This window comes from Calonectris borealis, chromosome 4 (genome assembly GCF_964195595.1).
Source record: "Calonectris borealis chromosome 4, bCalBor7.hap1.2, whole genome shotgun sequence".
In the NCBI taxonomy this organism is placed as follows: Eukaryota; Metazoa; Chordata; class Aves; order Procellariiformes; family Procellariidae; genus Calonectris; species Calonectris borealis.
In genome coordinates, this window is record NC_134315.1 from 30856983 (window position 1) to 30883732 (window position 26750).

At 39.7% G+C, this 26750-nt stretch overlaps 1 protein-coding gene across 2 annotated transcripts in view; it reads right to left on the reverse strand.

Moving 5' to 3' along the window:
- Window positions 1–26750, reverse strand: part of SCFD2 (sec1 family domain containing 2) — a 206305-nt gene that overhangs the window by 142201 nt on the left and 37354 nt on the right. For both annotated transcript variants that reach the window (XM_075149081.1, XM_075149080.1), the window contains exon 4: window positions 7851–8026. In XM_075149081.1, coding sequence (XP_075005182.1) covers window positions 7851–8026 — 176 coding nt within the window. The remainder of the gene's footprint in view (window positions 1–7850; window positions 8027–26750) is intronic.

Consider the following 26750-nt stretch of genomic DNA (forward strand, 5'->3'; position numbering starts at 1 on the left):
AGGCGGAGATGTAGCTCTGCACAGGGATTCCCCAGGGCTGGTGAAGGGCTCCAGCTATCGCCGGTGACAAGTGGTCATAGGAAACTGAGAATCGTGCTGCCCTTCTGGAACATGGCCTAACCAGATATCAACTGCCATGTAATTTCAAAATGCATCTCAAACAAAAACTGGCAAGAGAAAACTATTAATTGTTTAAACTTCTAACTATTGGAGGGGGTGGTAGTGGTTTCTTGCCTTTTTTTTCCGCCCCAAGAGCTGGCTCCCATTACAATCATTAATACATTAGGATTCTTTTATTTTACAGCAAGTATTTTGGTTTTGTACATAGAATTAATTTAACAGTTCCCATTGACTTAGTATGTTTAGCCTCTTCTTCCCACAAGGCTTTTTAAGTTTTATTGATGTGGACATTTGTTCACTTAAGAAAGCCGTTTCTTTATTAAGTGCTCATTTTAGAGGCTCTACGTGACTCTTACCTGGATACAAAATATTTGCTCTTTCAGAAGAGGAGGGAGGGAGGTCTTTGCTTTTTAAAGGAGAGCCACAATGGCAATACTTTGCCATTTTTCAGATCGAACGCAAACGCATTTCTTTGACAAGAATACAAAAAGACACTGTTAACTCCCATGTGATATGGTAACCCCACTTAAGATATTTTAACCCCTTGTCAGCCAGAGTTAGAAAAACTTAAAACGGTTTTCTTTCAACAGATTAATAAATTGTCAGTAGAAATATAGCTTCTGTTCACTCTCAAAGGATTTATTTGATGTTAAAACAATCCCTATTCATATTTTGTTTTGCTTTCAAAGTAGTCTGACGAGCATTCTACTCACAGAAAATTAGTTTGACTAGAAGAATTATATATATACATATATAGATTAGAAGAATTTTTATATATATATATACATACACACACACACACACACAGAGATCTTTCTTTCTGAGCAAGACTAGTTGGAATGTCTTAATTCTGGCATGTCAAACCTGGGAAATGGTCCATAACCGAGCTCCCTGAGAATACGGAATATGAATTGTAACCAGCAAGCTTCTCTTCTGTGGAGTATCATGGGTGGTGCACAAAACCAAACACACTCAAAACAGCTCATCACTTCCACAAATTTAGGCAGTGTTTTACTTGTATTGCTGTAGCACTGAGGTGTCCCCAGCAGTTTAGGGCTCTGTTTTATAGAAATGTATAGAAAACACATAAACACACATAATCTTTGTTAAAAACAACTTAAGGTATCATGAACGTAAGAGGCATTGAGCAAGCAAAAGAAATGAACTGAGACCATGCGAGGCAGGTGACAAGAAGCAACACTATTTCAGGGCTTGTATACACCCGTTTTTAAGCAAGGCCATGAAATTTAACAGAAATTTTATGTAGAATAAATACTTGCAAAGTTAAAAATATCACATGTATAAAGGCAGCATCCGAATGGGTTTACATGTTCTGGAAACAACTCCCAGTTTAAATGGAGCAAGTCTAATAAACAGATGGTTAAATAAGAACTTACTATAAATAATTTGGAAGCTTAAGCAACTGATTGCTGCGGGACTATTTTCTCTTCAGAAGTCATCAACAAATTACATTTGATTCTCTAGCTGTGTAAGACAGAATGCATATCAGTGTCCAAACTGCAATCTCATCCAAAAGGTACCAAATTCCAGAGGATGACCTTTGCAATCAACATGGTATCATGCAAGACTCCCACAAAGACAATTCATTCCATATGTAACTTTATGTTGAAAAGTGACTGATCTAATTTCAAGATTTTTTTTTTAATATAACATCTCTAACTACAGGCAGCTAACATCATGGGTCCTCTTTCCAAATACTGTTGCAGTATCTCTTCTAAAAAGATCAACATCACAGGCCACCAAAAAGACAATTTATTGCACTGAGCTGAGCTACATAATTATAAATTACATGTAGACTAAAGCAATATAAATAATAATAACAAGGAATGCCACTGATCTTAATCACTTCTATGTAGAAATAAAGGTCTCACTACAGCTGAACGATGAATTATACTTGCAGAGCAAGAGGAATTACTCCAAAAGCTTTTCTATTTCCTCACTGCTTTGTATCAGACTGCTTGCTTCGGCAGCCCTGAAGCCCATGCTTAAGCTTTTGGGCTATACCAGTTTAGAGTCAATAAATGCCACCTAGTAACTACTGTACCCTGTAGGAAAGTCGAGTGGTCTGAAAACTGCAGAGAGTTCTAGGCAGGGAAAGTCTGCAAGCTGGTGTCTTAGAGTTTCCAAATTTATTGGCACAGGGTCCTGTGCAGGCACGCATATGTGAACAACGCCTACCATATTCTGCAATGGCCAGAAGTGCAAATAAATAATAATGTCATTCTTGATTAAGTAATGAGTCATGCGTACCCTGCATTTGTAAAAATGGTAGAGAATCACAGGATGGAATGGTTTTCAACACCCAACCTATTAGATCTTGCTACTGAAATATTAACTACAATGTAAAATATTCAGCTGTATTGCAGTTTTTCCACGTCTTTTTCTGTGAGTTTGCACTCTAATATTCATAGAAGAAAGAATGATGTCATTTTATTAACCTCATAACCACTTTCCGCCAACAGAAAAATAAAAACATTGGAATGACCATCTGGTATGAAGTTTCTGTTTCTCTTAAAAACATGTCTATATTTTCTGTTTCTCAAGACACCAAGGACAAAAACCAATCTGTCTTCTGACAAATTTTACAGCACCAAAATGAGAAAACAGAACTAAAATAAAACACAACTAATTATATTTGGAAATTTAAACATGAAAATGCTATATTGTCAGGAGCTCTCCATGTAAGTATGTGTACATAGCTTCCACCATCAGAGTATTGACCTACTTAGGAGCCACTAAAAACTCCAGATACTTTTGCTAAAATATTACAGTGTTCTCTTTCCTATGATACCAAAGCTTTGAAAAAAAATGGAAAAGAACCTGTAAAATTTAAAAAATGACCAAGTCATCCTATGGAAACAAATAAGTTAACTTTAGAAGGTAATGACTTTGATAGCTGCATCACATATTCTCTATTGAATTCACACATAATGACAACTTTGATTTGTAGATAGATGGCAGCCCATCTTGTAAGATCTATCTTTGCTTGCGAATTGGCATTACAGCACTGTATTTGTTTTTCTAAGCAGTCAAGGTGATGCGCAGTGCCCACCTGTATGTCCTTGGCAGAGACTAGAAGTATAGAAGTAACACACTATTCAGTTAGGTAGGCTGATCATGAGCTCAAATCCAAGAGCAATAGGATAATATGTGTGAGGTGGTGGTGCACATTGTCACGTCAATTGAATAGCTGTCCTCAATATCTGCTAGAAACATGCCATTTCCATACCCACTGATGACATTTCTGATGCCATAGCTGGGAGACGCTATGTGTGGGAGCACCGGCCCAATCCGCAAGGCAGTTACCTTATAGACAGTGCAGGATATGAAAGGAATCAAAGCTCAGAGGGGACTTGGTCCCAATTCAAGGCGCTTTAAGTCTGAGAAGTCAGACAATTCAAACAGGTGAGAGCTGAAAGGATTTTTAGCTGGATATGCATCATAAAGGTAATTATAGCCAAGCAGAACAATATGGTCCCCAATCTACACTCTAGTTTTTCATCTATAGAATGAAACTGTGAATGTGTTGGGGATTTTTGGTTTTGGTTTGGTTTTGTGGGTTTGGTTTTGGTTTTTTTTGTTAGTATGACCTTTAATTCCAATTACTCTTGAGATTATGTGATGTTAATCGGCATCACAAAACAAAACTTTGACAGTACTGAGATCCAATGGTGGCATCATGGCTTCCAGGTCAATTCTGAAGCTGTCTTAGTAGTCATTGTATGTTATGGAAAGGCATCCACACTGGGAACTTTCTACTATGGGATCCAAACACAGTACACACAGGACCTGGCATTTTAAATCCACTCAGTTGAGCAGAAAGGTTTGCATTTAAAAACGTGCGGCAGACAGTTAGCTGAGGACAAGATGAAATGAATCTTTAGCTGCCATGCAGTGCCAACTGATACAACTGTTGCCAGAATTTGCTGCTACACAGAAATGACAGAACTAAGAGTAAACTTTTCAACATGACAATGTCAACTTCCAGAAGCTTGGAATCAAGTTAAATCCTCCCCCTCCTCTTCTGTCTCACTCCAAAATACAGCAGCAGAATTTTAAATTGCTTGGAGAATGTCTGTTTTCTTTGAGAGGAAATGCATTTCAAGTACTCCATATGCTATTTTAGAAACTCAGTCCGATAAACTTGCTTGCACTGAATAAACCCCAATCTTGGGATTTAAATGGATAGGTGTTGTGGTTTAACAATGGGGCTATTCATAAAAGAGACTACTACTCCGTATAAGTACTTTACTCTTAAATCTGGACAGCAAGATTATGCCAGAAGGATGCAGCCAATTCTAAGAGGTGGGGAATTTCAGAGCAGTACCCTTCACTGAGCAACTGCACTTTCCCTTGGGGCACATTATGCCCCCCTTCGCACTGTCTACTGCTGCTGGGTATTTATAAACTGAATTTGGAGGCAGAAATCCCTGCTCAGTGAATATATGAGTAGTATATGTCCAACAAAAATACTTTTTCTCTCACAGTGTCACGTTTTGTTTAAACTCTGGAGAGAGCTCTTCTTCTTGTGCTTTTGTATTTCATGGGCCTCTACTGCTTAATAAACCTCCATGAAAGTCATAAATTTGAGGAGAACAGGAGATATAGCTAAACAGAGCTGAAAAGTATGGAGTGACAACATTCATTCTTACTTTGTTACCTCCCTAAATTTTAAATCCTCACTTGAAGGAAAACAAGGCAGTCACATGAGGAGTACTGGGGAGTTGCAGGCAGCGTGGTGCAGCATTTAGCTTGTGTTCCCCTTCCCACCTATCAGTTTTATGGATGGTTAGAATTAGAAAAATAGAAAGAGGACCTCAAGAGAAGGAAAATACAATGGGGTGGGATATGTCCTTGGTAATAGGATATTCTGTTTCAATTCACAAAGCATTTAAAACTTCTGAGTAGTAAAACCTCCATCACGTGCAGAGCTAGAGCAGCAGAATACAGAGAAAACTTGTGATCGACAAGATGAATCATTCTGATTCATTACTCTTAACCCAGCACACGATCCTCTTTCCTTTGAGGTCAAGGCCATGATCCCATCAAAATCCAATTTCACTCTCAGACCATTCATCCATCCGAGTTAAGGAGAGGACAACTCTGTAGTAAGTATGCAGCTGCACTGACTTTCACCAGACTTCTAGTCAAAAGCAGACTTCCTTGCTGGAGATGTAAAAAACGTATTGAGACAACATAGGTCTGAAAAATGTAGTTACAGATCTTTAATTATGATAAAATAGTGGAAGTGGGCTGCTTTCTACCTCTACTAGGCCATTTTTAAAACTGAGTACCTGCAACATCAACTGAAAGGAGTGAATCAAGGAGTAAAGAGAAGACAAAAAATGGAAGAGGTTATTTAATGTAAGAGTTAGACTAAAGGTTTCATGTCAACAATGTGGTTTTTCTGAAAAGCACAAAGTAGACTTCGCAGAGAATCATGAGACCCATCAGAGAGATTCAGTAATGAGAAAAATTCCAAAACTGTGCAGATTTATTTTTTTGGGAAATCTGAGAATTCTAGCCCCAGCTGTTTATACTGGGTTATCTCCTTTGGCATCAGCTGGAGTCTGACATGCATCCATCAGTGAAAAATCTAGAATTCCTACATTGCCTGAGTCTAATAATATTACTCCCAGTAGATCTTTCACAAACAGTTGTCTTCTATGTGGTTCCAATATAGGATAGTAACAGTACTATTTTCATGTTGAAACAATTACTTTTTATTGAGGATTTTTAAAGATTTATTATTTTAAAATATCTGAAACATAACAATTATGCTAAAGAATTTCTCAGTAGTACTGCTGAAATAAACTACCATGGCATCAAATTTAGTGCAGAGTGCTATGTACCAACCATTCACAATGTAATGTCCTAGCTGATTTTTTAAAATAAAAATATCTCTGATGTCTTCTGGGTCTCTCAGTATTTTGCTTTTCCTGTAAACCCCTGTCAACAGATCAGAGACAGGCCATGTGCTCAGAAGCAGATAATGCATGTCAGACTCTGTCTTCAAAATAGAGTCAGTAAAAGGATACATGCTGTACAGATTGTGTAATTCAAAATAATTGTTGTTTGAACTACTGAAAATGAGTATGTGCTTAAGGAACAGTTACAAATGTTAGCCTAGAAAGTTTGCTTTGGCTAACACATTTTACCTTAATATGATGGGTGGAAGGCAGTGGGTATAATCGAAAGCCACCTACGATTATGGGAGTGCTTGTTACACATTTCTTTTTTATGAAATATATAGTTTGGTTGTTTCTTACCTCTGTTTTTCCACTCCCTGAGGATTTACGGCATGGCTTTTATATAGGCAGCTGCCTGTTTTTGTGGAAACAATGCTGAGCTTGCAGCTTTATTTTGATTCTAAAGCTGAACTGGTTTTACGATGGAACTTAGCCAGCTTCTGAGAAGAGCTATGTGACATGAGTCACTGCAGGAGAGAGAAGGGGACTATGGGCTGTCAGTCCCATGCTCTACGGTCCAGACAAACCAAAGAATGGCTGAGGTGAGTTCTTTTGCCTGAGATGTGTTTGCTTCTTAACTAGATAAAGAAGGCTGCCTATGTTATTCAAAAAATATTTCAGTCTTACCAAGAGAGAATAGTTTTTTAAATTAATGTAGACAAGAGCTTGCTACTATTTAAGTTTTGAATTTTTTGCCCCCCAAATGTCACAGAAATTCATTGACTACAAAGCTATGAAGTATGGGCTGAGTCCTCTCAAAGGACCAGGGATTATAATCTGCTGCCAGTGATCACGGGGAGAGTCGGGTTGTTGGTTTGTTTTCAACATCTAGACAAAGATGGCTAATTTTTACAAAAAAGTATCTGGTTTTAGTTGCGGTCCCCACTACACAATTAACTCATTTAAGGCTGACTCTAACTTCATTAGAAGTTAACTCATGAAAACTTGCCTCTTGCTAGGTTTCAGAAGATGGTTCCTCTAAAAACAACAAAATGGCAGAAGATACAGCACAGGGAGGAAAGTTTTGAGCTTTCCCTGAATTTCAGCAGAAATTAACTCTATTAGGTTCTTAGAAAAACTCCTCCTTTGTTTGGTACATCTCCAAAGGTTAGTAGGATAGAGTTCAATATACCACTAACTCTTAATTTCCTGAGAGAAATCCGAGTGTGATACAAAATGGTATGTAAACAATACTGTGGTCACCAACAGGATGCCGTAAAAAACGTGGTGGTGGGAAAAGCTGAGGGTAGATGACAGCTGTGAGCAAGAGAAACCTCACTCTCTTGGTGCATGGAATTCCCTACTATGCTTTCATCTGCTCAGTAAATTACACAGGTTTTACACTCACATAGTAACAAAGTCCTCTCTGCATTTGATTCAGCATGTTACCTCAAGAAGCATCTTCAGACTGGTAGCGATAATAACAATCCTGTCCAATGCTAAAAGTTGTATCATCTTGAAATTTCATGTAGATGTAAAACCATCACCCAATTCAGATTATTTATGTACTTCACCTTCAATGTCTACCCTTTGTTTATAAAATTACTCTTAGAAAAAACTATAAAAGATTAACTATGTAGGTTCCCATTCCTTTTACCAGTTTGGCAATAAGGAACAGCTTTTTAGCAAGACACCCAACACACTTCTTCACAAAAAATACAAGCTACAGAATTCAATGGGAATTCAAAAAATTAAATAAAACTTTTTTACTTAGGGCAAATAAGTTCACATAATATGTACCTGCAGAAGTAATCTCTCAAAGGCAAGGAAGTTGTCCCATTTGGAGGTCTGGGGGTGTTTCAAAGTCTGGACCGTGGCCAGCACAAGCTGTAGAAGACCACAATGGTTCTCCAAAGCTTTGAGATTATTTCTGAAAAGCTGAATGTATGAGTTGAGCTGTTCTGGGGTGACTCTGCCTGTGGAAAGGAAAACAGGACACAGCATTCAGTGGTGGCAAATACAAACTTAGATTTTTTAAATTATAGTGAGTGGGTTATAGAGAACTTTAGAGGCTCTTTCCACTATGGGCCTGATCCTAGCTTCACTGCAATCACCGGGAGCTTCAAGCTGCAGCAAGAGGTCAGGACAAAGACTTACTTCATCCATGAATTGTGGCTTAAGGTATGTGATATGGCAGGTATTTAACAACACACAACAGATGCTGACCTAAAGGGTAATACCATTTTTTGTTTTCAGACATAGAGGGACATTCATTTAAGCTAGGGAAATAATACTTGACGACTACTTCTAAACAATGGTTGATCTTTCTATTTTTATCAAAAGTCCAGTGGGAATTTGTGAACCTTTTACCTTGTACCAAACCCACACCCTCCAGCCGCTTCCTGAGGGTGCATTTTTGATCAGTGTTGACTCAGAAAATAATGTTAGTGATTCAAGGAGCTGTTTTCTGAAGGTGTTCTTGGAAGGGACACTTCCAAGGCATGACTCTTCAGTTTCTGAGATGCGCAAGTAAGCGTAGCATGATTTCACCTGTTATTTGAAAATAAACACCCTGGTGCCCATAGATTGGTCTGTAGATCTCTCCTTAGAAGAGCATGAGGGAAATCATTCAGGCCACGCAAACACTACAGAATTAGCAGTTATTCCATCCAACGTTAAAGTGCCAGCTAAACTGCTCAATCAATTTATATTTTGGAAGTGATCTGTTCCAGGGAGGAAGGTCCATAGTACCTTATCTGCCCCAAGAAAATCACCACAGGCGATCACACATATCATCAACACACAAGGAAAAATGGTGTCAAAACACCATCCTAACTGCAAGTCTGGAGTGAGATCCAGTCCAGGGCTGCTTCCTGGTTCCTGGCAGCCTTTGCCAGTAACGAGTCATCTTCCTCAAGCACACCAGACCTAAAGAGCAGGGACATGCGAGATGGAGTGAGGAGGATCCTTTAAGTTAACAGGACAAGCTTTGGTGCCAGGCACTAGGCTGAGCTGATGCTAGGCGGTTCATTTTATCCAGTATTTTTCATAAGGGAAAGATCTTGTAAGACTGCCACTGTGTTTCTTCTCTGCATTTGGTTATATCACCACTTTACAAGGCTCTCCATCTGCCTCCATCCTTTCAGTAACATATAAATGGCGAATAAATGATTCCAACAGTGAATAAATGTTGAAAGCGCTTTCTCAGCTTTCTCAGCTGATACCAAGGTCAGTCTTTGGAAGAGCATTTAGATTAGGGAAGGCTGCTAAATAAAGCAAAAACACACAGGCTCTTTATGTGAATTTTAACGGAAAGCATCAAACTGAAAAGTCAGCAAATTAACACACAAATCAAGCTGACACCACTCAGTAGGCCGGAGAGCTGAAAAAAGGCTTCCATGGTTAGCCCACATAGGCTAAAACAGCAACCACAGCCATGTGTGTTTTTAGACTAAACACTGGGGCTTTCAGTCTTGTTTTATTTCTTTTAAAGCTGTGTCAAGCAGATTTACACGGTGATTTGAAAATGTCAGTCCATGATGCCTTGCAGCATACCTTTGATAATGCCTGCATTACTACCTAGAGCAGTCCTGATACATTATAGCATATTCAAAATCTGATAACTTGCTTCAATTGAGAAAACATGAAGTTGCCAGCCCTTCCCTCATATGAAACAGTAAAATGGGAGGACTTTCAAGACTTCTGATTTCAATTTAAAAAAACCCATTTTTTCAAGTTTTGTTCTATATTGTCCCTTGTGAAAGTGAATCCAGATGCAGCACTGGATCAGTCTAAGACCCATTCAGCACCATTTTAGATAAACAATCAAATTCTTTCCCACTCTCAGGGTACCACCAAAAGAAAGTCCAACACGTATGTAAACGTAAGTGAAATCCTGACCTTAGCAAGTCATTAACAAAACTTACATTGGCATTAAAAAGTCCAGCATCTCATCTGTGATATTTACAATATCCATGGAACCACTCAGATCCAGGGTTCAAGGGTTCCAGCAATTTCTACACAGAAATCTCCCTGGACAGCTGGCTGATAAATACAACTGTTCCAGTAGATGAGGAAAGGAATTTGGGAAAGTGATTGGTGGTAATCAGCAATTAAATGACTTTTCCTGAGGCCTAAATCCTCACCACCTTCCCTGCTGCTTGCTCACAGAGGGAGATTTCAGCACAACAGACTAAATTTAATCTAATCCCAACCCTACTAGCCTTTTATTTTTTTAAAGTCCCTCTGCCGTTTCAAGTCCTTTTGTGTTGCAATGTGGCAGACAGGTCCTATGAAATAAAGAGGAGCTAGATGCCAACCACATCATCACGTTTCAGCTGTCATTTTGTTCTTCTAAAGCAAATCCAGAGATTCATATGCAGAAGATGGCAACTACTGGCAGAAAGGACTGTAGTGTAAGCATCTTGTCCTGCTCTCTTCTCCTCTTCCTGCTCCATCACAGTCATACTCTGCTCCAAACTCTACACCTATGCATAGCCAGATGTCTGTGTGGGCACCAAAGTCTGACTTGCAAGGACTACATTATGCTGACAAAACACGTGATCATTTTTTAATTCCTGGATGTGGGAAGAAGGAGAAGTATGACCTCAACCACCCTTAACGGATTTAAAAGTACTGATAACGTTTCTTGCACAAACACCAGGAATTCCATATTGTCTGGGAAGTAACCTTTGTCATTAATAATTATAAAGTGTAGCATGTGCGAAACAGGTACACTTCTCCCAAACTCTGTCAACTACATTAAATCACGGTACAGGACTTGATAAAAACAACATCTATTGAAAGCAACATAAAAAAAAACGTTTCAAAGCTTCATGCCTCTTCCCAAGTACAGGAGAGAGGATAAAATGAGTAGGTGGTGACTGGGAAGTCTCACAGTGAAACTCAAAAGTTAATAGAATACAGGAGGATGGGGAGCAGGGAAGGAAAACAGGAATGCTGATGGTGCAGGTAGTGCAGGAATTAATTCAGCTAAGAAACTCTGAATGGTTAGTTAGGAACAATCAAAGTATTTGTGCACTAATGCAAGAATCTTGTGCAACAGAACGAAAAAATAGTGTAGGGAATGAAACTGGACATTACAGAAGTAGCAGAAACATGATGGACTAGGTACCAGTCTCACTACTGAAGAGCCAGTTCCATCCAGGAAACACTGAAAGTCAGTGTGATGAAGCAGCTCTGTATTTTAGTAATCTGATATCCTGAGGATAAAAAGGAAGAGATAATAGGGACTAGGCTAGACTAGGAAAAAACAGAACTAATATTTATGTCTAAGAAATGGTGAAAATTAGCTACCTTATTAGGCTGATGTCAGGAGCATGAAAAGCTTCAGGACAAATGTCCAAGAAAAAAATGCCTTACGTGACAGAGAAAAGTGGGATAAAATGCAAAGTACGTTTATCAAAGAATATTATGTCAAACTGATACGTAAGCAATTAATGAATTAATTATAATGCACATGGATTTAGCATAGCATTAACTATACCATAACCATATTTAAGGGGGAAAAGACTAGGATTAGAAGAATTGTAAGATATCTAACAAACTTCCAAAAGTAGACGGCAGGTAATATGCAATAGAGAAGCACTAGCATATAAAAAGAAAAGGTAAAATAAGAGTATGCTTGTGTGTGCATGTACATATTTATAGTACAAATGTTGGCACTAAACAGTGCCAAAACGCTGTGAAACATCATTAATATGGAGAAAGAGCAGAAGGCACAGCTGGACTGCTTTGAGCATTGGACTAATGTTAAGTAAGTGGGATGAAATTTAACAGTATAAAGTGCAATATTACGCATTTTGAGGCTAGGATAAGAGCATCTGCTGTATGTTGGGAGTTAAAACCTGGAAATGACAGAAGAAGGAAATAAAGTCTAGGCCTCCTCATTGTAAAAAAGCAGGTACAATCCATACCAGGTGATATAGTTACAGTAAAAACAGGGCCATAGAAATGCCTCAGTACAAAGCTTCTCCTTCTGCAGCACGCCATGCAGCTCCAATCACCCCCATTCCTGGAAGTTTAACTCAGAATTGTGCTGCATGCACAAAGAGGCTACTATAATGATTAGGGGGACAGAGAACTTAAGTTAGGAAAGCAAATTAGAAATGCCTGGCTTATATGGGCTCCCTGCCCCACCTGGAAAAAAATAAGAGATCTCTATAAATGCACGAAAAATGTTTACATTAAAGGTCAATATTGGTACTAAAATCAATAAATAAAGCATGAATATATTTACACAAGACATTAAGAAATATCACTGTATCAATCAATCTTCCAATAGTGGAAACAAGAGTGGAGGCAAACAAATTTAACTTGTTCTAAGGCAGGGTTTGATGAGTGTCTAATGAGCAGTTGCATAAATGCTCACAAGACTTAATTCAATGCAAATGGCCCCCTTCAACCCTTCACTCCTATGATAATTGATTTGCAAACATATTGGGACATACAGATGTTGAATTCTACCTCCAACTTTCAAGAATTCAGGGCAGATCCCAAATTTTGCCAACTTTTAAATTACAGAAGCCATACCTTGTATTTAAAAAAAAGATTAATTGAAATAATTTTTTTTTAAATATGAAAATAGCAGCACTGAATACCTACATCTGCAACACTATACCATATAGAAAATGCACAGTTAATACTACATGCACAAATGATGGTGTGTACAGTTAGACTGAAGGGAAGAAATAATTCTACTTCTAGTAAAGCAGATCACTCAAGTTAGACATACTGGGGCAGAAATTACCAGCAACTGATATTAAAGGTCTGTCAAAAATCTGTTTTTGAGTAGTGAGAGTAGCCTGAATGGAACAGAAAGACTTTCACCTCAACAGTTAAACAGAAGGTTAACTAGACAAACCACATTTGTAGACATCAAGACACGATTCCACAGTAAGACTTTTTTCCATTTTAAATTAATGCTGCAGTCTACGTAGTGTAATGCAGGCATCGCTTCAAGAAAATAATTATTTTTCAAGATAGATCAAGATAGGTAGCAGTAAATTTTTAGAATTCAGAATCCCAAAGTGCATTTTTTTTTACATAAAGATTTATGGATGAACGAGGTGTCTAAAGAGCAAAGGTCAGAATTATCAATGCGCTGTTCCAAACAGACAGTCCTTATTTTTTCATCTAACACTTAGTTAATTATCTCCAGAGGGACAAGAAAACAAGTAAAGAGGAAAGTACATTTTGTGACCAATTGAATAAATAAATGGATGCTTTTCCAACACTACATGAACCGCCAAATACACATAGCTTTAAACTTAGTTCAATTTTATGCAAGAACACAGTTTGAGCTTCCCTGGCTAGAGCAGTTTTGCTGAGGTCCATTTTTCACTTGACAGAACCACAAATGAGAAATGACCTTGGCACACTTATATTCACAGGCGAGATTTTTCAAAGCAGTAGAGGGCTGAAAAATTCCAAATAAATTGTTTTCCTCATCCACAGTCGCAGGAATATAGACCTATCTCTCCCAGTAGCTTGCCTCTGATCATGTCCAACGCCGGATACTTGTGAGGAGTGTAGAAAGCTCTCATACTCCACGAAGCCAACTGGGCAACAGTACTGCTAAGGGAGTCGGATATTTTGCAAACTAAGTGAGAGCAATTTAGTAGGATGGATGACGCCCCTTATGTCGCCTTGTAAGTGTAAGTTCCAGATGTTATTCTTATTAACTCAAAATGCTTTTTCCCTTCTTAGGAAGTTTCAGTAACACTCTTTAACAGCAAGTGCCACAAAAATAATTTGATCTCAACTTTTGTTTAATTAACTTCAAAAGTCACCCAGTCCTTAAATTGTTACTAAAGAAGAGAAGAATGCCAACTACTCCCTAGATCTTTGGAGAGATGAAAAGTAGGCCAGTATGAGATGCTGTTTGGCTGGCTTCTCCAGACTAAGGCTCTGGACCTGAAGAGCACTAAACCCTGCAGCAGACTGAAAGCAGATGTCACAGGCTCAACTCCCACAAACACAAACCCATCTACTCTGGGGTTGATGGCCACTTGTAAGCCTCTCTCCCTTTTCTGTTGTGGGAGTACTAGATCCAGACAACCCCACGGTCACAGGTATGAGCACAAATGGCAAGTCTCCATTACAGCAGTCCCAGGGTAAGTCCCTCTTGGGGGTCTGAGCAGCCCCTGAAGTACACCCCAAACCTCATGGCCGTGTGTCCTCGTTTCAGCTGGGATGGAGTTGATTTTCTTCCTATTAACTGATATAGTGCTGTGTTTTGGATGCAGTATGAGAATAATGTTGATAACACACTGATGTTTTAGTTGTTGCTAAGTAATGTTTACGCTAGTCAACTGGGAGGCTGGGAGGGAGCGTGGCCAGGACGGCTGGCCCAGCTGGCCAATGGGCTATTCCACACCATATGATGTCATGCTCAGCATATAAGGCTGGGCGAAGAAGAAGGAAGGGGGGATGTTCGGAGTGATGGCATTTGTCTTCCCAAGTAACCGTTACGTGTGATGGAGCCCTGCTTTCCTGGCGATGGCTGAACACCTGCCTGCCGGTGGGAAGTAGTGAATGAATTCCTTGTTTTGCTTTGCTTGCGTGCACAGCTTTTGCTTTCCCTATTAAACTGTCTTTATCTCAACCCACGAGTTTTCTCACTTTTACCCTTCTGATTCTCTCCCCCATCCCACCACGGGGGAGTGAGCAAGTGGCTGCATGGTGCTTAGTTGCCGGCTGGGGTTAAACCACGACACCGTAGCAACCTCCTGCTGCCTGGCCCCAGCAGCACTGTGCCACCGAGGAAGAGCTGTGACCAGCCTTCCTTCCTCGCAGGTCCTTACTGACCCCCATTCCTCCTGCCACCTTAGCAATAGCTGCAGGACACAGGCATTGGAGTTCAGCCACTCTTCCCTGCCCATCGCAGGTTTTCTACTGCATCTCAAGTCACTCCAGAGTGATGGACCTTCAGGGAGGCAGAGCCTCTCAACTGTCACGTGTCTGAAGGGGTGTATAGCAGTGGCTGTCGAGGATATAGGAGCCATTGCAATAGTGACAACTATGCGGAGGTTTAGCAAATTCTGGAATAGAGGTACACACCCAGAACAAATAAAGCTGGACTCTATCTAGCACTCAACTAACACTTGCCATGTGAGTCTGAACATCTAACCCGACTTGGCTTCAGTCTCATCAGCTGTAACATTGAGTTAGTTATCTCAAAAACAGTTTATTATTCATCACTAGATGTGTATGGTATCATTAAATCCTTGTTTTAATGGTGTTCCTATATAGATCATTTATATTCACACAAGTGCCATATGCTATTTTAGCCTTCTTTCCTAATTAGCCTCAGTCTTTTATTACAAAATGGAAACCATGCTTAAATATCAGTTCTGTTACTATTCTTTCAAAATTCTTTTATGTGCCTTAAAACAAATAAAACCTAATCAATTAAGTAGGACAAATGTAACTAAAGCACTCTAATATAATCATCAAGATTTTCAGTTCTAAGCACCTAAATGCAGATGCCCAAATATGACCCCAGTTATGATTTACGATTCCCAGATTATCTACAGTTTCAAGTTTGCCAGTACATTCAGAAGGCTTTGACAAACATAACTGGTAGCTTAGGTGTCTCAATATGGATTGATAATTTTTTCTTTTTCGTCCTTCACAGCTTTGTTATAAAATGCATGGCCACTTCAAGCCATTATTTCTTCCTTTATGCACTCTACCATTCAGTTTCCCCTTTTCATTGTTAAATCAGTATGAACAAAAAAGTAACAACCATTTCTAGCCAGCGTCTACAATATTCTCCGGTTGCCCTTCCAAATATTAAAGCAAATTTCAGAACTGTTTGAGTAAATAGGTGAAATCTTATCTTCTAGAATTAAGCTTCCTAGGAGTTGCCATCTATATTAAACTTCCAATTAAATACTGGATACCAGAGTTTCTCAAATCCCCTTCTTAATCTGAGACGACTAAACATGTATCATGGTCATATTTTATTACCTTATTCTTCACCTCTTTCACCAGGTTAATAAATAACCGAGCACGAGGCCAAGTCCCAACCAGAGGGTCTCCAGCCCTAAAAAAACAGTAATCCTTGAAAACAGTAATTCACTGTGACTGTAAAGGGACTTGAAATCTGCAAATTAGGTTGAATCATCTCCTGGATGCTTTAAACTTCTTGCAGAAATGAATCAACTTGTTTGTCTTAAAATAACATGCCCAAAGGATTTCAGGTGGCTTGCGCATGTCCTCATTTAGCCCTAAGACGTATGTTTTCAGACACTGAGTACTTCATCGTGTTTCTGGCACGCTGTCCCACAGAGAGGGAGGTCATTGTTCTTCTTTGGTACATTATTCACAGGACTGATTATTTCTCTGATGATTTCTGGAAGACTTCTGCAGCTGAGAACACCCTAACAATCATTTTGGGTGGTAAGCAAATAAAGAGGGATGGAAAACATGATGATGTATGAGTACGTACATATGTAATTCACCATGTCTCTTGTGTAACGAGTCATCCTTTGCAAGACTGAACGATGAGGCTTACACAATTATGCGTGGAAAAAAAGCACTGGGCAAGCCACCCAGTTTTACTGTATTGCCATGTTCCACCTCAAGTCTCATACTTACAGCGACTTTGCAAGCACACCAGCACGTACTCTATCTTTGGTTTAAATCCTTCGGCACAGGCTGTTCTCAGTGACGCTTCGCTCCTTTACTTCTACATCACTTACAGCTGTTTTTTTCAAGTTTGCTCCCCCCTTTTTTTGATTAGAGGGCTCTTTTCTTAATGTAAAGAAATTCTGAAGCCCTTTCTGTCATCTCCTAAGACATACAAAGCACAGTACCCACAACTGCCCCAGTGTTCCAGCAAAGTGCAGGTGCCACATGTTTCCGCTGCACGACAAGCGGACACCAGAATCAGCATCTCCCAAACCATATTCATGAACTCTCCTGCTGATGGAAAACAGTCATTATGGCTGACGCACCCTATGAAATGAAGATATCACAGCGCACATGTACAGCAAGTTGTATCTTATTTCCAACCAGGCTGCTTCCCCACAGATATAAATAACAGCAATCGCAGTAAATTTCCTTTTCTTGGACTTAAAGAATAAGTGTTTTATTTTTCACCCAGGTTCAAAGAGTCTTAAGGGACCTGCTCCTGTGTTTTTAATGTTGTCTTGATCATCACAAATTGACAGTCTACATGTACAGTGCCTTTAAAAACAAACAAACAAACAAACAAAAAACTTAAAATTCAAAACTTCAAAATATTTCTTTTCAAGGCTGAGAAGATATAATAGAACTCAACATCAGCAAAAAATAAAGTAAGCTTAGTGAATAAAAGAAATCTCTGGGGTTTACCTGAAAAAAACACCAAATAAATTTTAGCAGAGAACACAAGATGGCAATACGATTACTTCTTTTCAGGAAGTTGCATCAGCATTCAGTAACGAATACTAATGAATAGTATCTTTAATACTTTTTATATTTTTATATATACATATATAAAATCAGCTTATTTCTATATAGCGGGATTACTGATCTAGATTTATAGCTACTACTGACTAACGGGTAATCAAAAACTGGAAGAAGCATTTCAACCTTTCCTGGGCAATTTGGTTTGCTTGATATAAAAGTTGTTTGTTTAGACACGTTAGAAACACTGTGACTCACTACAGATTCCAGCCAATGAAGAAGTACTGTTACTTACGACATCTCTCAAAACAATACTAGTCACCAGTATATATGCAAGTAAATACTATTTAAATTTTTAAGCTTTTAACCCACAGTCATTTTCTCCTAAAGATACACAGTATAAAAAATTAATAACAATGTACATTTACGTTAAACCTTTTTTTTCAAAGCTTCACAAATGTTTATCTGTACATTAATGTTTACTCCCAACTATTGTAAACATCATGTAAATTCTCTAGAGAAAGACCACATTAATATAGGTTTTTCACAATACTTTTATTGCGACAAAAAGACTTCATACTGAAGTTAATATAAACTTTGCAGTATTACATTAGTGAAGAATATAAATAATGAAATGATATATTTGCAGAACTCCTGCAAAAGCAACACACTTCTGTTTTCTTTTAAATCTTTAAGAATTATCTTCAAGTCTAATTGCAACCAGACGCGGAAGGAGACCTGGACACAAGTTCATATCTAAGTGTTTGTTACTGTCTAGGAAAAAAATTGAAATTTAAAAGAAAAAAAGAAAGACTTTATCCAAAAAGTCCAGACACAATAGAAAGACTATTGTCACCCCACTCCCTTCTTAAAAGTAACTGTAAGGTTAGCCAAATAGTCCTGCATCCATGTGCCAACTACAATTTAATCAAAGATAACATACTACCAACATATTTCTCCGTTTCACATCACTGCACAGGGTTCTATGTTTCTCTTCCATCTGCTAACTGTTTTATAGTAGTGAAGTACAAAGTAAATGAGGTATAAGACACAAATATGACATGCTTTACAATTTTATTAGGGCTTGAACCATTACCCATCTTACACCACAAGAGACTATTTAGCATGCAGTAGGTTATTCACTGAATAACAAGAGACAGCTGAGACAAAAATACCTTTACTGAAACTTTGTAAACTAACTTAAGCTAGGAACTGTTATTTCCACAAGAATATTAAGTCACAGAAAAAAAAAAAAAAACAAACAAAAAACCCCCGAAACCAACCCACAACACTCAGAACAAATCTGAACAACACTTGACTTCCTAAACAAGAACAGCAAAGAGCCATTTACAGTCACCTGCAGGGAATACTTTCCTAAAATACTGAGGGAGAAATTTTGCCTCCAAATAAACTTCTTGCAATATAGGAAGTACAGGATGCTCTACAAAACTTCTATTTTTTTTAATACTATTCTGAGTAATTTCAGTTTTGGATTAAAACATCTCTGCTAACCTGTTCTGGTTAAAATTTATTTCATTTTGTTATGAGTACACATTATCTATCTCAGTCTCCTTCTCTAAATTAGGCATGTTTCCTTTAAGCAGAGGGCAGGACTTAACTACCAGGACGACTTCCAAACCCATTCCTGAAAGCTGTAGCTCTCTCTTTCAGGAGAACCATTCTTTTCATCTCTACAATTAAGATGAAGAGTTGGTATTTCAAGGTACTTTTTTCAGACAGGATATGTAAAGGACACACATGTTCTATCATTGTGTTTTTCCTCTTTTCTATTCTCAATAACGTGGATTTTAGTGTGTGCATTTCCCAGAAAAAAATGCACTTTAAGGGTCAAATTGATACTCCGCCATTACAGATATACAAACCAGTGCACAAATAACAGGTAGATGAGAAGTGGTGTTTTCCCCAGGTCATAAAGGAACATAACCTACTGAAAGACAATTTAAGGGAGGGGAGAAAGGAAAGGTGAGAGATGAAGGAAAAAAACTGGTAAGTTGCTTAAAAAGAAAAAAAAAAAAATTGACTCAATTGGCTGAGCAGCTACAAGATCGACAGAGCTGGATAAGAACAAACTGCCTACAGCTGCCTTTATCGCTTTAGACTTTTCTTCTTCCTCATGAAATATACTGCACTGCACCACCAGTTCAGAGTTCCTTCACTTTTAAACTCGTTGGTATTAAAGAGTCGCAGTCTGCGTCTGGACCTGGCACAGTACCTCTTTTCCGGTCCTCAAGCTCTTGCCCAAATAAGACAAATGCAGTTAATAACAGTAAGCTTAAGTAACTGCACATAAGAAGTCCTCTCATTTTTATATATTACCAGTGTTTGAGCAAAAGTCCAACAAGTAGGATTAAAATTTATTATTTGCTAGCACAGTATTTCAACATTTGGGACACAGCAGTTTCCAGTTCTCTTTTCAACTGTAGAAACAATAGCACTCACTAAGAACACATTGCATGGATGCCTGTAGACACTAGCAAGCTTTTTGCCACATTCAACATGCTGTTTTGCAGCAATCATAAAGTCCTTTTTTTTTCAGCCTTTATTTCAACTTTTCCTGTGTTTCTTCCATTTGCAATAGTCTAATAGTGGATCTGTGACCTAAATCCCTCTAAAGTTCAGGATTAAATTTGTCTGTCAGGTTGAACATGAATCAGCCGTATGCTCTTGCAGCAACGGAAGCAAACCATGTACTAGGTGGCATCAGCACGAACATGGCCAGCAGGCAGAGGGAAGTGGTTATAATCCTCTATTTAGTACTTGTGAGACAGCATCTGGAGGATGAAGTTTTGGGCTCCACAGTAAAAGACACACTGGAGTGGGTCCAGAGAAGGGTCACTACAATGGTTTAGGGGGCTAGAGAAAATGATGCACAAGTAATGGCTGGAGATGGGTTTGTTTAGTCTCAAGAAATGAAAGCAGGGAGGGGAGCTACTTACTGTCTTCAAGGACATAATGAGTGATTACAGAGAAGACTGAATCAGACTTCCTGGAGGTGCAGAGTGAGAGGACAAGAAGCAATGGACACACACTGCAGCAAATGAAAAATCAAAGTGTACATAAAGGAGAACATTTTCTCCACAAGAGGGATTAAGACTGGTGCAGGGTACCCAGACAGGCTGTGGAATTGCCATCCTTGGACATATTCAAAATTCAGCTAAACAAGGTCCAACAGATCTAGTCTAACTCTTAAGCTGTCCTTGGCCTGAGCAGGGGGTTGGACTAGATGACCTCCAGAGATCCCTTCCAACCCAAAATTATTCTACAAATCATCCATATTTGCTGATACCACTCATTCTGTGCTAAGCTGCAGGCAGTCATCAAAAAGGACAAATTTCCTAGCAAGCCTTTTCAGGCAACTTCATATTACAGAATTCTTTCTCTGGGATGCATTTGATAAGAAAGTATGTATATCTGTGCTCTCAAAATGAGCCTTCTGCTACTGCCTTCTCTTCTTCTTTACCACCACGCTTCTGCCACACTGTTGTCTCCACACTAACAGCCATTTCCAAGCCCAGTAAGCACTCTATTCCTGTTCAACCTGCACAGGATTCACACCAAGAGCATAAGTACTTGCTCCTTATAAATCACGTTTCTTTCAACTATAGGAACCTGTATGTGCTAGACTGAAAAAGAAGGGATGGAGGATAAATTGCAAAATATGCACATGGACATCACGCCTCACATAGTTCCAGTTATTCTAAGGTATGTTTGTTTTCTCTTTAGAGCAATTGTTTTGTGCTCTCGAGGATGCTCTGCTGTGTATCGGCAGGTGAGACTGAAAAAATGAACTGGCAGACCACTTTGCTGAATTCAGCATAATGATTAGTGCAAAGATGGCTCCTCAGCTGGTGATGCTTCTAAGCAACACTACACACAAATGCAATGACACTGATGAAAAACAAACTGTTCCGCTCCTGAACACCTCTCCATCTCAGCTATTTTGTCACATCTCCTGAAAAACAGAGAACTTTGTTGGCAGGAATATCAGTATCCTTCAGCCTTTGGTACACCTAATCAGTTGCAGAGAAGACCTGAAAAGTTTAGTTGCTTAAGAAAAACAGCAGAAGGCTACACACTCTGCACATCTGGAGCTTGGAGCAACATCTCTCTCCTAGACTGGCAAAACAGATGACTATCAGAAGATGGATCTGTTTAGTTAGGCAAACACTCTGACCATTCTCAACAGGGTCGAAACCCTGAACTTCATCCTGGTTGTGCTGGTTTTGGCTGGGATAAAGTTAATTTTCTTCATAGTAGCTAGTATGAAGCTACGTTTTGGATTTGTACTGGAAACAGTGTTGATAACACAGAGACGTTTTAGTTACTGCTGAGCAGTGCTTACACAGAGTCAAGGCCTTCTCTGCTCCTCACACCACCCCACCAGCGAGAAGGCTGGGGGTGCACAAGAAGCTGGCAGGGGACACAGCTGGGACAGCTGACCCCAACTGACCAAAGGGATATTCCATACCATATGACGTCATGCTCAGCATATAAAGCTGGGAGAAGAAGAAGGAAGGGGGGACATTCGGAGTGATGACGTTTGTCTTCCCAAGTAACGGTCACATGTGATGGAGCCCTGCTTTCCTGGCGATGGCTGAACACCTGCCTGCCATGGGAAGTAGTGAATGAATTCCTTGTTTTGCTTTGCTTGCGTACGCGGCTTTTGTTTTGCCTATTAAACTGTCTTTATCTCAACCCGCGAGTTTTCTCACTTTTACCCTTCCGATTCTCTCCCCTATCTCACCAAGCAAGCGGCTGTGTGGTCCTTAGGGTTAAACCACGACACCGCTGTAATACTGCAAGGTGAAACAGCCATAACACTCATTTCTTTCTACGGTTCTCAATGTGGTAATGACTATTCAGAAAGACCATCTTCATCAAGAGTTATCAGGGAAAGCCTGACCCCACTATACTCAAAGAGCCTTTCCCTGGGAATGCAAAGGCCTATACAGAAGCCCCCCAAATAGGAATGTATCCAAAACTTTCAGAAACACTTCAAAATCTTCAAAAACATTTAGGACTCTGAGAAGCAAAAAGCCTTCCTGCCTCCGGGGGTGAGTGATGCAACAAAACATCTGCTATATTGACCATCACTGAGATTGGGAACATTTGCTTCAGGTCAAGACTACATTTTTAGTTGCACTACAGGGAGAAATCAGGAACTTGGTATTGCAACAGGCTGGAAAAACCAAATCCGCTTGGCTAGATAGTCCCACACTGCAGGACTTCTGTTATTTTTGATGAGGCAAAGAGCAGACTAATTTAACTCAGGAACCGCCTGCTCATGATTCAGGCTGCACAATGGAAGGAATCATAGAAACATTAAGGTTGGAAAAGACCTCTAAGATCATAGAGTCCAACCATCAACCCAACACCACCATGCCCACTAAATCATGTCCCTAAGCGCCTCATCTACACGTCTTTTAAATACTTCCAGGGATGGTGACTCAACCACTTCCCTGGGCAGCCTGTTCCAATGCTTGATAACCCTTTCAGTAAAGAAATTTCTCCTAATGTCCAATCTAAACCTCCCTTGGCGCAACTTGAGGCCATTTCTTCTTGTCCTATCGCTTGTTACTTGGGAGAAGGGACCGACCCCCACCTCGCTACAACCTCCTTTCAGGTAGTTGTAGAGAGTGATAAGGTCTCCCCTCAGCCTCCTTTTCTCCAGGCTAAACCACCCCAGTTCCCTCAGCCGCTCCTCATAAGACTTGTGCTCCAGGCCCTTCACCAGCTTCGTTGCCCTTCTCTGGACACGCTCCAGCACCTCCATGTCCTTCTTGTAGTGAGGGGCCCAAAACTGAACACAGTATTCGAGATGCGGCCTCACCAGTGCCGAGTACAGGGGCATGATCACCTCCCTGCTCCTGCTGGCCACACTATTTCTGATACAGGCCAGGATGCCATTGGCCTTCTTGGCCACCTGGGCACACTGCCATCTCACGTGCCAGCACCCCCAGGTCCTTTTCCTCTGGGCAGCTTTCCAGCCACTCTTGCCCAAGCCTGTAGCGTTGCCTGGGGTTGTTGTGGCCGAAGTGCAGGACCCGGCACTTGGCCTTGTTGAACCTCATACAGTTGGCCTCGGCCCATCGATCCAGCCTGTCCAGGTCCCTCTGCAGAGCCTTCCTACCCTTGAGCAGATCAACACTCCTGCCCAAAAGGAGTTCAGGTCTGAAACAAGCAGCGTCCCATCTCCTTGGAAAAATGCCCTGAGAAGACCAGTGAGCCCTTGGAGCAGCACTGTGAGACCCACCGTCAGGAATTCAGGACTCCTCGGGCTAAGGCAGGACTGTCTCAGTTGAGTTGGTATGGGAAGCCTCCCGCTTTATGAGGATGCCTGGAGGGAGACTTTGGCTGCTGCCTCACTGATTATGCAGCTTGCTCTCCCAATGGGTTTAGAGACCAAATAAGCAGGCAACAGAGAAATGTACAGAAACATCCCAAGAACCAGCCTACAATATGATCTCCTCTCTGCATAACGGGGAGCCATAGTGTCTCCCAAGCCCAGCTGTTATCGAGGTACCCATCACTTACCCAGAGACGTGCTGCAGAAGGGATTCAAACACCCCGCAGACCGCTTTGAGCCCTGCAATGATGATCTGCCTTCTCCTCCTTTGCAAGGACCTCAATTCCAGACTGACATTGTCTCACTACTTATCTCTATCACAGAATTATCTTAATGGTTGGCCAGGGTGGATTTTAGATAACTGAGATCAGACTTGATTTATGTGGAAAGTTATGTATGTACTTATCTACTTTATTACAGCTCATTTCCTTAGTGGGTAGTTTTTATCCCTAGAGTTTATTCCAGGAATTGATGGTATTGAATCTTGAATATTTTTACATTGATCTTGTCAAGAATAAATAGCATGTTAAACACTGTAACAGTCCAATGCAACTTTTCATTAAAAAAAAAAACCTGCACATTTTATGTTCTTTATTTTCTTTATGTTTTTAGATAAGGTATTCACCTATGTTTTCCTGTCCATTTTAAGGTACTTTTCTAACTCAAAATGTTATTTCATATCTCCAGGCTAAAATTTCAGGGTCTTCCCATTTCTACCCAAACAAATTTTAGAGTTCAATTCAACCCATGCAAACCAGCACATCTGAAAAAGTTACAGTACTCTTTACTTCACAAAGCCTGAGGCTTTCCTAATTTTGTAGTAAGCTTGATTTTTAAAACTGTATTTGTACAGTTCAAATGGAAAGCAACCAAAAGGCTTTTCTTCTGCTAACAAGAGCTTGTGTAACAGCACATTGCACTTTGTTTCTGTTACTATACCAGCATTTCGACTTTTATCAGTCTCCATGCCAGTAAAAAGACACAATAAAGGAATTCAGACTCAATCAAGGTTTACTGTGCTCTTTTCAAACAGAAGAGCAAGGGTGTTTCTAAAGCCACAAAAGAACATTTGTAGCAAAGTTTTTACCACTGCCAAATGCTATGCTAATAGCAAAGCTTTCAACAAGAGATTCATGGGCTGCCACATTCAGAAGATGATTAAGATATGCATCAGACCTTTGAAGAAGGGAATGGGAAGTAGAGGAATGGAAAAAACAGCAACCTTTCCGCTGTACTGTAAGTCAGGCTGCTGCCTCAGAGCAGAACTCCTTACAGTCACTTCCTTTAAGAGCTGAGCAGAAGTAATCCCTTTCCAGTATTTACAATCTCACTTGAATTTAGCACAATGCTATAAATCTCACCAAAAAGCTATTCCGACGATCTTCTAAACTGTCTTCCAAAGAGCTTTTCAAAATAAGACTTAATTCTGTAAATAAAATAAATTTCTTTAAATGCCAGGATTTTTATTATGCCAAAATAATGTACACCTACACAATGGGATATCTGACCAGAACTTGGCAAATATTTATCTTCCCAAGATATTTATCAGCATTCACTTGGGTATCCAAAACACAAATGCAACTGCCTCAGAGGCAAAATGGAGCTGATGTAGTTCTTAAAAAGCATTGTTTGTTGGTTTGGTTTTTTTTTTAAAGTGTGTGTGTGTATATATATATGGAATATTTTAACGCCTCTTTATTTAAAATGGACTTCTAGCAAAAGACAGCTCCACTTGTTTACATGCAAATACATACTGCTTTGGGAAATGTATCTAGCTGAAAGGGTTAAGGCAAAACTTAGATGTAACTACTATGTTAGTAACATGGTTTCAGTGCATTCACAGCATCCTGTAAGGAAGGGTCTCAATGTCAGCATGCCCACAATAAGCAATACCAAACAAATACTCCCCAAAAGCCAATACTGGCAGCATTACTAAAACCCACAGGAAATTACATCTTCAAAACCCATATACCCATGTTATGTATTTATGGATGGAACGGATTAAACAATAAGTAAACCGGATGTACCACACGTAAAGCCTTTATGCTGGCTGGAATTCTGCACAGTGCTTTGCCTGCCTTCTCCAGGGCTGACCTCAGAAAATCAAATATGCTGCATAGCTATACAGCTCAGGTTTTGTTCCGTAAGCAAAGGACAGAGGAGCTCCACAGTTTTGAGTTCTAGTTGGTTTTATGGACCATCACTTGGCACTTTGTCTCCCTCTGTGATGCGGTTTCCCAAGACTTGCAATTCTTCTTTAAAAAAGAATTAGGATTTTCTGAACAGCTTACTGTGTCACTTGCTGAAATTTGTAACAATAATGTAGTTCTTTTACTCACAAAGTAAAATGACAGATAAAATACGCACTTTCCTCAGACATAAATGGAAGAAGAAAAGAAAAAATGCAAATCTTCCCTGAAGGTCGTATAAGACCATTTAATGGCCCACCTGAAAACCTGAGTATGAGATGGCTACAGAAGAAGGAGAGAATTCTGCTCTATTTACAAGTGTCATGGACCTGGTCTTAAATTTGAAACTGGGCTTGCTCCAAGAGTCCATCCACGAAAACGTTCAACAAAACGTGGCCAGCTCTGCTTATCCTATCTTCAGCCACCTTCTTTCTACACTGAATCCTTCAAAACAGTCAACAGGACTTCCAGACATCCCCACTACCACTTTCCTTGATACAATTAATAAAATGAATGTGCAAATCAAGAGCACCTGAAAGCAGCACTCCAATCTACTCAGCTCAAAAGATGTGGCCAAAATTGTTGATTTCCTTTATTCCTCTTTCTTCTTCCTCAGAACTCCTCTCTTCTCTCCACCCCTGCCCATTTCAATGGGAGAAGATGGAGTTCCCAGTGGCCTGCAGACATTTGGGGATGTTGGGGAGAAGACGTGTCCTCTTCTACAGTTCT